Source organism: Lasioglossum baleicum, chromosome 5 (genome assembly GCF_051020765.1).
Source record: "Lasioglossum baleicum chromosome 5, iyLasBale1, whole genome shotgun sequence".
Lineage (NCBI taxonomy): Eukaryota > Metazoa > Arthropoda > Insecta > Hymenoptera > Halictidae > Lasioglossum > Lasioglossum baleicum.
In genome coordinates, this window is record NC_134933.1 from 15,333,928 (window position 1) to 15,349,173 (window position 15,246).

Sequence of the window (15,246 nt, forward strand, 5' to 3'; positions counted from 1 at the left end):
AATCAACGAAGCTTCGCCGCTGCGGAGGCAAAGCGTAATTCGTCGGACGCTCTTCGGCGCGATCTAATCAAAAGCTTTCGGGAGAAATGAAATCCGGTTGCGCTCTCACCGAACGCGAACGCAGAGGATACGGCTCGGCTCTGCGGTGTTCGGTCGGTAGGGACGTGTACGTGCGTTCGTGGAACAAGCTTTTTTAATCAAAACTTCGTTTCGTTTAACTCTTTTGATGCCGGCTGAAAGATCTCATCAAACGCGCGAAATAAATCTGCACGGTTTTCGAAGGGGAGAATGGGCGAAATGGAATCGCGGAAAGTTTGAAGCGTTGATTTCGCGCGGCTCGGCCGAACCGGGACGCGACACCGAGTCCGCCTCGAAAGCTTCCCGATCGAAGGCGAATTTCGAGACGTATCCCGGCTCTCTCGACTCGATGTTTTTTTTTCGTTTTTGCATTACGTTCTTTTCACATAGTCTTCTCTAAGACGAGAACGATTGGGAGAACCTATTTTTCGAGAAATTTCCTACGAAATCAATCTCTTCGCGCCATGAACGAATTAATGTCCTTGAACGAGCAAATTTTGGGCTGGGTGAGTGTGCTCATTCGAAAGAGAAAGGTTCACCGCATGGTGCTCTGGTCATCCCATCAGTAAAAAAAGGCTTTTTTAGAGACAGAAAAATACATTGGAATCTGCGGGATTTTTTCCAGATTTTTTCCCTACTTTGGACACTCATATTATTAGATATAAACATAATCTCGTTAACCTCATGACCAGAGCACCGTGCGGTGAACCTTCCTCTTTCGAATGAGCCCTCACCCAGCTCAAAATATGCTAAAATAAGGTCAAACAACGTTCAGTACGGGACCCATATTTTCGACCCAAAATCTAGTAAGATTCTAGGTATTTTCTAGTTACAATCCAAGCCTATACTACCCCCATAATGTAATATTATTTCGTTGAACGGTACCAGGACAACCGGTGGTGACTGCCCCGGTGGAGAATGCGCGTCCACGTTTTTCGCAGCGAGCCGCACGCGGAAACCACAACGTCCGTCGTTATTGTTTCCGCGTCGTTGTTCGACGCGGTTTCGTGCGTTCGCGAACGAGTCTGCTCTCTCAGGCATTAGGTTGGCCATCGCGGCTGGCTGGCCGGTTGCTGTGCTGGTCGGCTTTGGCCATCCCCGCGTCCAATTTCAATCAGACTAATGATTTCACCGGGACGGATCGTTGCCGCGGGCGCAGTTTTTCGCCCGGGCGAGTTTGCCGGCCGCTTTTCACCGCTTTCAGCCGCATTACGAATTCCGTCGTGTTCGCGTTCCCGCATTCGGATGATGAAAGGCGTCCGTTACGAATCGTCGCTGCCAAAAATACCTCGGGCCCGCGATTCGTTCGCGAAACGAACCGGGGAGAGAACAACGACCCTTGCGCGTAATCTTGTCGGGGAATATGTAATATCCGATGCGCCGCGGCAATCTCGATCGAATCGCGCGACAGAGTTTTCGGTAAAGCACGCGCGGCACTGGTTTTATCCGCGGTTGAATTGGAAAGGCGCGAAGAAAAACGTGGGATAGAATACGAGAGCAGGGAAGCGGAATAGAGCGGAGCACGGGAGCGCAGCTCGTGTCACGGATAGTCGGCGTGAGGGCTCGCGAGTTCGCCGACAACGGCGGACAAGGACAATGCGGAGTACCGAGGGGCGAGACCAGCCAGCCGGTCGGTCGGTCGGATGCTGCCAACGGAATAGACAAAAGACAGGAAAGAATTAATGGCGGGCTGACTCTTTCGCGCCGTTCCAGGCTCACGCTGTACCTACCCGGGCCGAGCCGTTCTCCGCTTTCGCGTCTCTTTTTCTACTGTCGACCGTCCTTCTCTCTCTCGTTTCGCATCCTTTCAATGTATTACTGTAAATGAGTTACCGAGCTGACGGTAGCCTTAGCACTCGGGTAAAAACGGGCAAAGCGGGTAGCGGGAAACGGAGAGGGAAACGAAACGTCGGATGGAAAGAGGGTCGCGAAACGTCGTTGCCGGAGAAATTAAGTGCCCCCCGCCGCCGCTTCGCGTCGTTCCTCTCCGTTCCGGAACGACTCGTTTCTCTTTCTCTCGGTCGATGATTCATTGCGAGAAGAATACCGGGGACGTTTCTCTCTCTCTCTCTCTCGTTCGTTCGTTCGCCGAGAGATATCGCTGGCGAATTTTCGATCGCGGATACGGGCCACGAGCTACGGGCCACGGACCACGGGCCACGGGAAAGGATACGCGCGGAATTAAATAATTTCGTTCCGACGGCCGGCAGCTGGCAATTTTCCGGCCGGTGATTTAAGCGACCAGATAAAACTGATTTATTAAGAGTCGCGTCCGGATCGCAGTGCCCGCCATCCGGAAGAGAAACGTCGCGCGCGAAGCGTCGATGCGTGCTTACCGAACGAGGCTAAATTGCTCGAAATGCTATCGAGGAGGAAATACGCTGTCCTAGGAACGATAACGGAGAGTTTCAGCTTCTCCCGTGTCTCTTCCTTTGTACGTCGCTGCCGTGTTAACAACGCCTCATCCCGTCCCGTCCCGTGCCATCGCACCTTGTCGCGACGCGACGTTAACGAGGACAAGTCCTTGTCTATTCTTCTACGAAAAGTCTGCAAATTTCCTCTGGCCCCTCTGTATCGCGCATATTTTTCTTCCTAACGATATTCCATCGAGAAAGGGATTTTAACGGCAATCGTCCTCGCCTTTCTTCGAGCGCGTTCTTCGCGCTATGGAAAAGCTTCGTCGATCGATTTCTCCGTGTATTCTTCGGACGGAGTCGACTACCGGAAGCCCGGAAGCTGGATGGGACCTCGAAGAATTAAAAGAGGCGTAGACGATCTTCGAACTCGACGTTTACGGTAACCGGGAGCGTTCGGTGGAAATAGGTTCTCTACGGCTTTGCAATTCTGCGAGGCGAAACTGACGGACAGTGATTCGGGAAAGCCCTGTCCTATTTTCCCATGCGGGAAGCTCGGGTAGGTTGGATCCGACCCTCCGAGAGGAGACGGCTCGTTTGATCGGCTCCGGACGACCCAAAACGCCTGCAAAACGTTGCAGTCGCATGGCACACTGTCCAGCGGGGTTCGTTCGAGGGTAGAGATCTCGTGCGGGTTCGCTGTTACGCCTTTGCCGTTGTGGCTAAACCACAACCGCAACAGCGTCGGATCACCGACTGCTCGAGCGATCCGGTTGCTTGTCGCTCGACAGGAAAAATCTCGAAACCGCGACGAAATTCGATTATTCCGAAATTATGTCGGGATTGTAACTGGACAAAGGGACGGCGAAGTATTCGATACGCGGGATCCCGAAATTTCCTGTATGCGACGCCGAGAATGTCCACGAAACTTTCGCTGCAGCGTGCATCGTACGTCTGGGATTCTCGGATCTCGATCTGGTCGTTTCTTTAGCGGGAAACGAATGCTCATTCCTCGAAAGCGCCGTTCGGTCGAAGGGTTAATCGAATTACGAAGATACTCGACTGTCGACGAAGCGATCGATGGATGATTCCGGTGTATGCGTTCGTGACCGGAAGCGTGTACGTCTTTGGTATCGCCAGGGAATCGAACGGAGGATTACAGACTTTCCAAGGTTCTCGTTCTTGTTCTCGTTGCCCGGCGAACTAAACCATTTCGAGGATCGGGGAGCATCGTACGAGAACAGAGGAACATCGAAAGCTCTCTTTCGTTAGAACGTGAAGCAATTGATGCGAGTATCGTCGGTGGTTCAGCCTCGCCCCAATTAGTTTGCTTTATCGTCAATTCCACGTTCACCGAGTCGTTGGGTAATTTATTTTCCTAGCCGGCGAACCTCGATATCATCTAATATTCTCGGTCGTCGGCGAATTCTCGACCTCTGGCCTCTGCCTCAGAACCGGCTCGATCGTTCTCTTGTCGGACGTACAGCTGTCGGCGATGGCCACGGTTTGTTGCTTTTACGTCGCCGGTATCGTGCTTACGGTGGTTTACGGCTGTCGCTGCAAAGACACGAGTAACGCGGTTAATCCGCGCCCTCGGTAAGCCGTGGTTCGATGAGTCCGTAATTTGGTGGTAACTAGGGTTTGGCCATCGGCAAGCGGCACGGTGTGGTGCGGTGCGGAACACAGTGCAGCGAACGAAAGGCAACCGGTGCGGGCCGGCCATTAGCTTTGACGCGAGGCGACCGTCCAGGGACGCGAAGATTAGCGGCGGCATCGACGTCGAATAACCTGGCAAAGACAGAGCCTAGCTACCTCTCTACCATCGAACAGCTCGACCGTAGCGTACGTTGCTCTGTGAACAGAATTAATGTTGCTGATGCCCACGGAGCAACGCGAATCGGCTTCCCAGAGACTCATTCGAGGACCGAAGCAGCTCTTAATCGTTCCAGCTTCGCTACCCTGCGCAGCTGCGAGCATCGATGATAGCGGCGCGGTGAAAAGAAACCAACATTCGTGACAACATTTCGACACATACTAATGAAAAAATACACATGTATTTTCTTTGTTTTTCTTTTTTTTCACCGCACTGCTCACCTCGCTGCTCCACTATAAATTCACCCTTAGTCAGAGTGACCAGATGAGGGGAGGAACACAAATTGAAGGGGGAAAGTTACCCTCCAGCAATTTTTATTAGTCGGATCAGAATGCATCTGACTTCGCAGACAAGGCATGTTAACAGACCAATCGCCCAATGTATTTTTCTGTCACACAATTCGCGGACCCCATCCGTGAGTTAGCCTCGGAGGGAGGAATACCAATCTTACTAAAAAAAATATCAATTTTGAGAAGAGTTACTTTTGAAAACTTCAGAAGCAATTCATTCCAATCAGAAATCCCAAAAAGGAAGATTGACAATGTTCGTTGAATGCACATGTGTTCTAAAACGGAAACTTCGCGTTTGCATTAATAATTGAAAAGAGTTGCTGATCGTGGACCAAGGTAAACGAAGAAAGCATTGAAGAATCTCGGTCTACCCAGAGCTAGCTCAAGGTACGCCAAGGAAGTTTTAAATGACCATTAATCTGAGCTAGTTAAAGGTAGACCAAGATGGGCAAGGGTAGATCTGGAGGACCTCCGGTCAACCCCAAGGTAGGCTAGTGCAGAGTCGCCAGATCAATTTACTCGAATTGGGAGGAAAAAGTTACCCTCTCTTTGCCAGTGCCAGATTAGTCATGTGACAGATGCACGACCTGGCCGCAACGGAAGCGTTGGTAGCAACGTCGTGGAAAGGGAAGCCAGAGTGGGGACGTAGTCTTAATCTGGCCACACTGGTTCCAGTTCCGAGTCCGGTCCGGTCGGCCGAGAATTTCACCGAGTAGCGTATCCTCTCGAATAAGCGTCATCGACCGCTGCGCTGGGAATCAAGCGACGCAGGGGTTCGACCGGGGCGGTTCACGAGGAATTGTATCAAGTCTCCTCCCGGACAGCGGCGGTAACCCTTGCATACCGAATGAACGCATTGTTAGCGCCGATAAGATACGCCGAGCCGCGCCGCTGCACGATGGTATCGTATCTTCGTGCTGAATCCCTTGGCTCAGATCGATCCAAATTACCGTAGACGTTGCTCTCTCCTCTCCGTGAAAATACGCTTTCAGAAAAGCATCGCGCGCTCCCGCGGGACTGGGTCTCTAACCCGGAGTCCGAGTTGGAACGCCGGGTCTCGTATCGGTTATTTAGCAACGGCGGCGGCGGCCGCTCGACTTTCTGCTTTTCGAAACGAACGACGAAGTCGTGTTGTGCGGGCTCCTCATTTTTCAGCCGGTCCCGCGCGCACCTTCGGACGTTCCCGAATGTCCCGCCGCTCGGGCAAACGCGCGAACGCTCGCACGCGTGCAATTTTTCAAGCCGCGGCATCCTCGGGGAACGGTATTTCATCGATCCGAAACGACGGTACAGCTGGCTCGTACACGCGAGATTACTTTGGACGAATCGATCGCTCGGGAAAAGCAGTGCAATGCCGGTGCCGGCGCTGACGTAGGCGTCGATATCGACATCCGTCCCGAGAAAACTCTCCGGCCAACAAATACATTTTTGCTATTTCAGTCGACGATCCCTACCGAATGCAAAGCTCACCGATGCTACGAATAGTCCGCTCTGAGCGTTCTGCGATCCTGGAGCCTCTTATACTCCATTCGTCTCAGCAGAAGTGATCGCCTGCGTCTGCGTCTAGACGACGAATGGAGTTTGGATCGCAAAACGCTGCGTCCGGACGCGTTTAGGAGATCCCGTGTTAATCTAAAACGATTTCGGTCACGTTTGCGAAAATGGAAGACAGGAATTAAAGAAGGCGTGGCAGAATGAACATTCAGAGGAAAATTCATGTGAAACTTGTAGGAATGCAATTTATTTGAGCGAGAATCAAAGAAATCACATATTTCTTGAAAAAAATATAAAAAAGAATGAATGTCCGCTTGTCCGTTTTTTTGAAAAAGGAACAACGAACTTACGAACAACGAACGAAAAAAACAATTTTTGCAAAAATGGCATTTACAGCCTTTTTTAATTTCAGTCTCCAATTTATTCGAGTCAACTTCGAACGCCGTTGGCAAATGTTGATATTTCGAGGATTTAAGTCGAATGGTGGATCTTCGATTGAATTTTCTGATTGATTCTGTTCACAGGAGAGGACGTCCGCGGCGCCGAGTGTCCAGAGGACAGTGTACCAGACGAGAACGGTGATTGCAAATGCTTGCCGGACTGTCCGACGACGATATGTCCACCGAGCGAACATCCGGTCGAGGTCAAGCCTGCGGATCTTCGAACGCCTGGAAACTGTTGTGCCCAATACAACTGCGTTCCTTCGGGTAAGAATCACGTTATCCAGTTACTTCCGATTCACGCGCTCGCTGAACTAAGTGAACTGGTTTCCTCCGAAAGGCGGCCGAGTGCCAACGACTTTTCGCGCTCTTAAAAAATACAGTAAAGTCGCGATCTAGCTCTCATCGCCGGTTCCGAGCAGAGACAGAGATCGTGTAGGGAAACTATTTTTTTATGACTGCGCTGATAGCATGTTTACACTCCTCGGCAACCGAGGCAGCTCGAGCTTCTTGGCCCCTCGCGGGGAAAGGGTAGGCGAACGGACAGTGATCGTGGAGATCCTCAGGGAGATGGATCACGACTTTACTGTATCGATCGATGGATTCGTCCGAACGAACTCTAGAGTTGGTGATACGATAGGTTCGAGCGCGAGCGGTACGATCGCTGAACACACGGTAGCTGTTGCGTTCTGTACGACTTCGAAGCCCTAGGTAATTACGCAAAGTCGTGATTGGAGCTCGCTTCTATGCGTCCGGCATAGCAGCTGGTCGATATCTCGAATTTCTACGCTGCCCTATAACCCACCCTTCGTTCTCCTCGACTCTCTATCTCTTTAGCTTTTCACCTTGCTTGCGCCGCGGCCGGTATTCTTCGTTACGTTGCTCGTGTGGCGTTACATGCGGTGCGCTATCTCTATCCCCGTCCCTGTTCTTCGATCGGCAACGAAGAGCATCCTCGTCTTTCAAACGTCCAGTTCCCCAGACCATCGATAAACCAACTCGCACCGTTGCTCAGTGTGGTATTTAGCCTGAAAAGTCGATTTTGAAATTTTCCGTAGGTCGTACAATTATTGGTGTCCGACATAGTTAAAGGCCTGAAGAATAAGGTTTCAGAATGGTTTTTTTATTAGTACACCTGTGAAGTACTCTACTTCATCGAAAGTCAAGAGCTTTGCGTTCTTAAACAAGAACTCTGAAACAACGTTCATTTATTAGCGATTTTCAAGTGTTTCAAGGAAATTGTATAAATTCTTGCATTGCAGGAGCTTTTCAAGGAGGTATACAAAGCACTTTCGCACTGATTTCATTTCGTTATCATCTAATTCTTTACGGAAAATAAAAATTGTCTTCATCGATTGCAAGAAATAGAAACTAAATCGAACGTTATTTCTCCCCTTAATGATTTTAATAGAGGCGAGATCATATATTGATATTTTCAATTTTTTTAATTTTCCTACAATTTTGAATTTCATCTACCCAATTTTGCTATGAATGCACAAAGTTCCGCAGTCTAGTTATTAATATTTGAACAGACTCAGTAATTCTGTAAGTTTTCTTATGATTATAAAACTATTTGCTATACTGTTGTACAGCAAACTATTCTATAATTCCTCTCATGTACCGCGGTGAATCATGCTGGGATCGTATTCGTATTCGTATTTATTTGCAAGTTTGCGTTTTCCGAGCGACGGAAATACAGTTTCGCGAGATGAGAAGAATCAGTAGAGACGGGAACACAGAGTTTGGCGAGATTGGGAAGAGGCTTCGGCGGTACCTCGATCCTCGTCGGTGACCGACATTAGCAATTCGAGTCACCTCGATTATAATCAACGATAAAGCTTCCGGCTGATCCTCACCGGTGGTCGAGAAAAAAGCTTTTAAGTTTTTAGTCGACGCAGCGCGGCGCGGCACGGCACGGCGAAAACTTTCGATTTACCTGTTGAATTTTAACGAGCCCATTCTTATCCCGCGGACGCGTTCACGAGAGGGTTGCGCGCGCGTGCGACGCCGGGACGCGCCGTGCTACGTCGCTCGGAACCCCATAGCATCCGTTTTGAAATTTAATAACGGTCGCTCGGCCACCTGGGGAACAATTAGAAGCGGCGTCGATCGGAACAGTTGTTAAGCGAGGGTCATCCTACCAATCTCGACATCGAAATCCCTCGACGTCCACCGAAATCTACACGGAAATCAAACCTTTCGGGGGGGGAGTTCGGGGGTTGGGAGAGAGCGAGTATCGTGTACATATTTATTTGACGTGAAATCGAGACACGGGTCGCGGGTCCCGCATCATTGAGAAATAGAACTCGGTTTATCGGTTCGTCGATTCCTCGATTCGCAACCGTTTCGTTCGAAACGAAAACTAGAGCTCGACCGAGCCCGCGGTTAAGACTGAAACGGATGTAGGGGTAAAAGCGATACGCGATATACTCGATTTATTTGTTCTCCCAGATTCTGTCACGGATTTCAGATTTCGCTTTGTGTACAGAGTAAGTATGTATGTATACAAAGTATACATAACAGTCCGGATAAATTCAACGGAGTGGCGCGGCGTACATTGTGACGCAAACCGCGAACGAATGCTCTCGTAATCCCGTTGACCGTTCGCGCATCGAACGGAAAGTAGATTTTAATTAGTGGACGAGGCGCGGTAATGGCGGCGTTGTATACGAGGAGAAAACATTCTGTTTCGCGTTGCAGAATCGGCGGGTTGGGCGAAGCCGACGCAGGCGAGAGAGAAATCGACGAGATACTGTATCTACGATCAGCAGGCGAAGAAGCCCGGCGAGCGATGGCAGCAATCCGACTGCGTGAGCTGCGTTTGCGAGGAGGAGGAGGTCACCTGTCAGGAGACGATGTGCAAATCCTGCGAAAACGCGATCGCACCGGGGCCGGGCGAATGCTGTCCTCACTGCCCGATCCCGACGAACGGCTCCCTCGTCGAACCTAAATCCCCTTGCCAGGCGTCGATGGAGGGTTGCTCGATCAACTGCGAACACGGATACGAGACGGACGAAAACAATTGTCCCGTCTGCAGCTGCGTCTCCGACAAGGTACGAAACCGCTTCGATCGACGCTCGATCGTTCAACGGGATTGTTCGAACCGTAGTTTCCTGACGCGACAGCCGCTGCGCCGATGGAAACGCAGTCCCGTTTAAATGTCGGCTACCAGTTCGATTATCGGTTGTTTCGTTATTCGATTCGACCGGACAATTACAACCACGGGTGCGCTTCCGATTCCAGGAGACCGACGAGGACGCGTCCACGGAGCAATCGACCACCGACGTCGACTCGTGTCTGCCCGTTCCGTTCTGCGAGCCGAACTGCGAACTCGCGAGAGACGAGGAAGGCTGTCCGGTTTGCACGTGCAGGCCTCCTGAGACTTTCGACGAGCCGGCGAACGACACGGTGGTGATCGACAAGACCGGCAAGAAAATTTGCCCGGAAGTCAAGTGCGACCTTCACTGCGAGCGAGGTCTGCTCATGGACGAGAACGACTGCACGTTCTGCAAATGCCGGGCTCCGGATTCCGATTGTCCTCCCCTGGTAGGCTGCAGGAAACGGTGCACCTATGGCTACAAGACGAACAGACACGGCTGTTCAGTGAGTAGACGATCATGATTCGTTTGATTCGCGATGTCTGTTTCCCCCCATTTGCAGTCTCCCACTCCCTACTGTACCGGTTTGTTTGCGTTCCATGTAGATATGTCGGTGCAAAGCTTCCTGCACCGATCGTCTGAACAACACGCATCTCGAAGGATCCACTTGGCACCCTAACTCGTGCACAGCGTGTACCTGTCAAACCGGAGGTCGGCTCAGCTGCAGGGAAACCATCTGCTCGGTCGCCTGCAGCGACCCATCGCCACCCAAGCCTGGAACCTGCTGCCCGATCTGTCCGATCGCGGTAAGTTCTGTCGCTCGTAGCTGCTGACGTAGCCAGTGTCGACAAATGAGTGTCAACAGATCAGTGTCGACAGATCAGTGTCGCCAGAATCGACCAAAACTGGTCGATTTTTCCTCTCCTCCTTTTCCCCTTCCACTATCCCATTCCAGCAGTCCATTTGAGCATACTCCAACATCCCCCACTAAGACGTCACGTAAGCTCACGTATTAATCTAGTTATCAGAGAGAGGGTAATCTGTATTCCCCTCGATTTCCTCGATCTGGCGACATTGCTGCAGATCAAGACTTGTCCCTCCACTTTACCTTCTCCTTCTACGACGCTATTCCCCATATTTCCGCCACGGTCCGGTCGCGTGACTATTCCGGTACTGGCAGAGAGAGGGTAACCTCTTCCCCTTGATTCGAGTCCATCCCCCTGATCTAGCGGCTCTGGACGTCTTCCCGCGTAGGTAGTAGAAATCTCTATTTCCGGTGTGTATAAATAATAAATACGCGTGGTACGTGAACCGTGTAGTGAAAATTTAAGGATCCGTGAATACGGATCCGCTCGGCACGTTCGAGTACGACAACTGATGCGTTATTGGTTTTTAATCGTATTCTTTTTCGTAACACTAAACCTACTGAGCCTTCATGATGAACTGGTACATGTTCCCTTATAAAAATGACAAGATCAATTTTATTTAGTCTTTGCGCGCTTCCTATTGTACGCGTGCTCTGCTAAAGATATCTATACAATAATTTTTTATGAAATCATTTTTTTATTATCTCAATCACTGAAAATAAAAAATCTGGAACCGGTCATTTTGACCGTTGGCGGTAGTTTTAGTGTTAAATCGGTACTATACGGTTCACGCACCACGTGTACACGTGTATTTTAGTACACGTTCAAAACCGCGATCTGTAGTAGGTATCATCTACGATTAGGGTGGCCAGAAATGTTTCATATATAGGAGTTCAAGTAAAAGAGGTAAACAGCACATTTTAAACTTTTTTGTTCAAAGATTTTTGAAAATTATATCCTATTCAAATATGATATAGGAGATCAAGTTCAAATATAGAAGACTCGTATCAAATATAGAAAATCTGGCAACCCTAGCTACGATCGTTTCCGCTGATTCGTCATCTATGTATTTATTCTATTCGTTCGATTCTTCCGATTCCACAGCCCTCGAAGGAGAACGAGACGGCAACCGGTGGTCACCATGGTACAAGAGGCTGGGGTACGGCACCGATCATCCTGATCGCGATTCTGACTCTGCTCTGTGTGCTTCTGATCGTGCACATCATTCGCAGTCGATTCCGCGGCAGACTCTCGCCCTCCGAGACCACGTCCTGCTCGTCCTATCCCCCGCAGTACTACAAATACGTTCCGGCGTACGATACACCGACGCATCGACACGAGAAGATCGTACCGTTGTAGAAGACTGGAAAAGTCGTCGACGTACACGGACAAGACGAGAACCGGTCGTTCGTCGTCGAGAAGACGACAAGCGACCAGCGACGAACAGAGGCGTGGAACGGCCCGACGAAAACCGATCGCGCGGCCTTCGTTCCAGCGGCCGAATCGTACCGCGCGTAGCTTCAGTATTATTCGTAAGGTAGCAGACGGTGTTGCGACTCTAATAGAAGAAGAGATATCGGGTCGAAGGACAACGGACGAAGGATGAAGCCCCGCGGCGCGGCTGCCGGCGCGCTATCTCTTCGATTTCGATTAGGTCTGCGCTAGGCACACGAGCCGCGGAAATCAATCGTCGCTGACTTCGATAGCTGCGACGAGCGCGAATCTAGCGTGAACCTTTACGCGAATCCTGTTGTAACCTGTAAATTCTAACGTAAAAGCTCTAGCGTAACTACCGTGAAAATGTAAGAGTAAATGTACTAACGATAAGCAACCGCTAGGCCCCGAAGTAATCGAGAAAGGTAGAAGAGAGAGAGAGAGAAAGAGAGAGACAGACGGACAAACGGACAGACCCGTCTCGACCGTAGTATTAGTTTCCTCTCGATCTCTGGACCATCGATGTTGTTCCGCGTCGCTTCTTGGTCGGCGCGCGATCTGCGACTTCCACGATTTCGTCGAAGAAGATCAGAGCGTCGTCGACCGGCCCTAGTTTCAGATTAGACCTTTAAACGCGCGCGCCGCAGCGGTTTCCTTCGTTCTCGTCGACCAACGCCAACGATACGATAGAAACGATGACGGGGAATAAACCGTTCCTACGTTTCGCTCTCCTTCGAACAATCTATTTTATCTCGAATCGCTCGCGCAACGTTCTGTTCGATGTAAAAAGTTTTCCAAACGATACTTGCGAAATGGCGTTATAATCGAAGGATACTACCGAACATAGTTCGGCTTTGTTTCGCTTTGATGTATTTTATTTATTTTAATTTATTTCCAGTTTACTTCCAACGTTGTAAAAATACGAAGGGCGACCACAGGCGGCGGCGGCTACACTCCTATCTTTCGTTATACAGTGTGCCCCATATTTTATTGTACGCCACAAACCGTTGGAATAAAAACATCTGACTCGCTGAAGTCGCGCGTCCCGTTTAAAGCGCTGTTTCGTTTAAACTTATCTCCGACCAACCGCCGAAGCACCTGCACGGCACTTCGAGATTCTTTTCCACGCGGTTCCATGTACATACATATCCGAGTTGCGATTCCACGGTTGGTACTCGATGGGTCGAGGCTTCCTGCAATCGCGTCGTTCGTCCGCAGCTTCTTGAGATGCAGGATCGCGAATCTCGAATCTGGAATCTTGAATCGCGACGTGCCAACAACTGTAATATAGCATATCGTTGACAAAAATAAAAACGACTGGAACAAGATGAGCGTGTGCGCGTGTGCCCGTGTATCCGAGCGCGAGAAATAGCAGCGTCGAAAGTTGTTAGATGGAGGATTCGCGTGCGAAAGAGCAACGCACCTAACACGAAGCAGAGACCACTAGAAGAGAGCATGTCTGCGCGGCAGGGATTCGATCGCGATTGCGAAACGCGGCGGAATTCGATTGCGGTTCGCGGCCAGATCGCGGCCATCGCCTAGCCCATAATTTCCCGACCTCTTTTCGAGACGCCGCGCCACCCCCGTTACCAAAAAATCGTCAAAAGCGGTTGCGCGTGTTGTTGAAGAATTTTCGAACATTCGATTAAAAATTTGAGATGATTTCGCATAAGTTCGTGCCCAATTAAAAAAAGAATTATTTAGTCACCTTTCTTTTCTAATTGTAGAAAAAATGGTGACTATATAATTGATTAATAAAGCTGCATTATTCAAAATTTAACCATTAAATTTGATTTTCAACTCGGGCACGAACTTATGCAATCATCTGATAGAAACAGGAAAGTAACCAGGATTTTTCCCAGCATCTACGGTGGGAAACTATGGCCTAGCAGGTCGAGAACGCAGAGTTGACCGCGTTTTTCGACTGGAGCGCGTCGCGTCGTTGCAAATTGGTCGATCCGCCGCGAAAGTTAACCACACATATCCACGTAATAGAGAATCAACCCCGTCTAATCGTTCCTCCTCTTCTGTATTATAACGCGTACATATATTTTTTCAATGTGACACTCTCGTCTTATCGTATGTCTTGTGTAGCCTATCTATTAGACTACTCTAGGATGTCGGCCATCCTCTTTCCTCCAAAATCGTCTAATATCGTCTAAAACCGATTAGCGCAGGTACAGAAGCAAGATAGTCACTTCTGTCGCCCTCGATCTCGCACGATCGAGAATTTCCGATGTGGTTTGCCCCCGGGGGCAAACAGCGGTTGCTGCCCACGCCTGGTTTACAATTAGTAATAAAGTAACGCTCGATCGAAAGCGAGCACGTACCCCGTATCCGTGCAGGCGACACACTGTACTCGCAGACGATGAAACGGCGAGCTGTGTTTCGTAGGCATATCTTGGTGACAATATGTATTTCGACGACAGGCTCGTCCGATGCTCCCTTATCTCGCGACACCACCGCAACGCGACGAGCCACGATCGTTTCTCGCTCGTTTCTACATTTTTTGCGACCGTGCCCGATCGGACACAGCGTGCTGCCGCTAATCAGAGTCCGACAAATCATTTCCGTGGTAGAGAAAAGGGTCGAAACGAGAAATCGCCAGCCGGTATCGAAGACAACAGCCATTTTTTTTTAAACGTGAGGGAAATCCGCCTTATGGATATCCTGCCCCTTCGCTGGAGAGGGGGACCCAGGAACTCTGTTCGTCTAGGCCCCCCGCTGCCTTTATGTAGGCCATTCCCTGAGGAGGGAGAGCCCCCCTCGAATAGTCCTAACAAGGAACAACAGCGACGTCGACTGTGTTTCCGCCCTCCCTGGGTGGAAGACAACCGTCTGCGTTTGCTACTAGACAAAAACGTGGAAGCGTTAACGACGATCGGTGGCGACCGATCGAAAAAAGATGAGATAACCCTGACGAAAATTTCCTTCAGAAAATCCGGAAGAAATGAACGGAAGGATGAGGTTTTGTTGGCGCGGCGATGAACAGAGTCCGGGTGGAGTAACAAAACGGACAGCAAGGTCCGAACCTTGATCAAAACGTAGAGTCTAGTGGCCGCGCGAACACGAGAAACGATTAGTGTCGTGTATGCGAGTTCTTTGTACAGTTTCACCGTAACAAAAACCATATCAGTGTAACCTAGACTTATTTAATATGTGCGAATACGTATGCATACTCAAATTGTGCGTCGTGTCTAAGGAATAGCTCTTGTATGTTAAAGAAAACGAGTCTAAATAAAATTGTTGATACGTGATTGCCGTTTACCACATCTACTCTATCCTTTTATTCTAATTGCCTGTGTTCTGTCTTCTGTAA

General features: G+C 49.8%; 1 protein-coding gene across 4 annotated transcripts in view; it reads left to right on the forward strand.

Annotated features, from left to right (window-relative positions):
* Cmpy (crimpy) overlaps positions 1 to 15,184 on the forward strand; it is a 182,683-nt gene extending 167,499 nt beyond the window's left edge. For all 4 annotated transcript variants that reach the window (XM_076424041.1, XM_076424044.1, XM_076424042.1 and 1 more), the window contains 5 exons: positions 6,614 to 6,796; positions 9,230 to 9,582; positions 9,773 to 10,132; positions 10,233 to 10,433; positions 11,598 to 15,184. In XM_076424041.1, the coding sequence (XP_076280156.1) occupies positions 6,614 to 6,796; positions 9,230 to 9,582; positions 9,773 to 10,132; positions 10,233 to 10,433; positions 11,598 to 11,852 (1,352 nt within the window). In that variant the 3' untranslated portion in view covers positions 11,853 to 15,184. The remainder of the gene's footprint in view (positions 1 to 6,613; positions 6,797 to 9,229; positions 9,583 to 9,772; positions 10,133 to 10,232; positions 10,434 to 11,597) is intronic.
* The last annotated feature ends 62 nt before the right edge of the window (positions 15,185 to 15,246 follow it).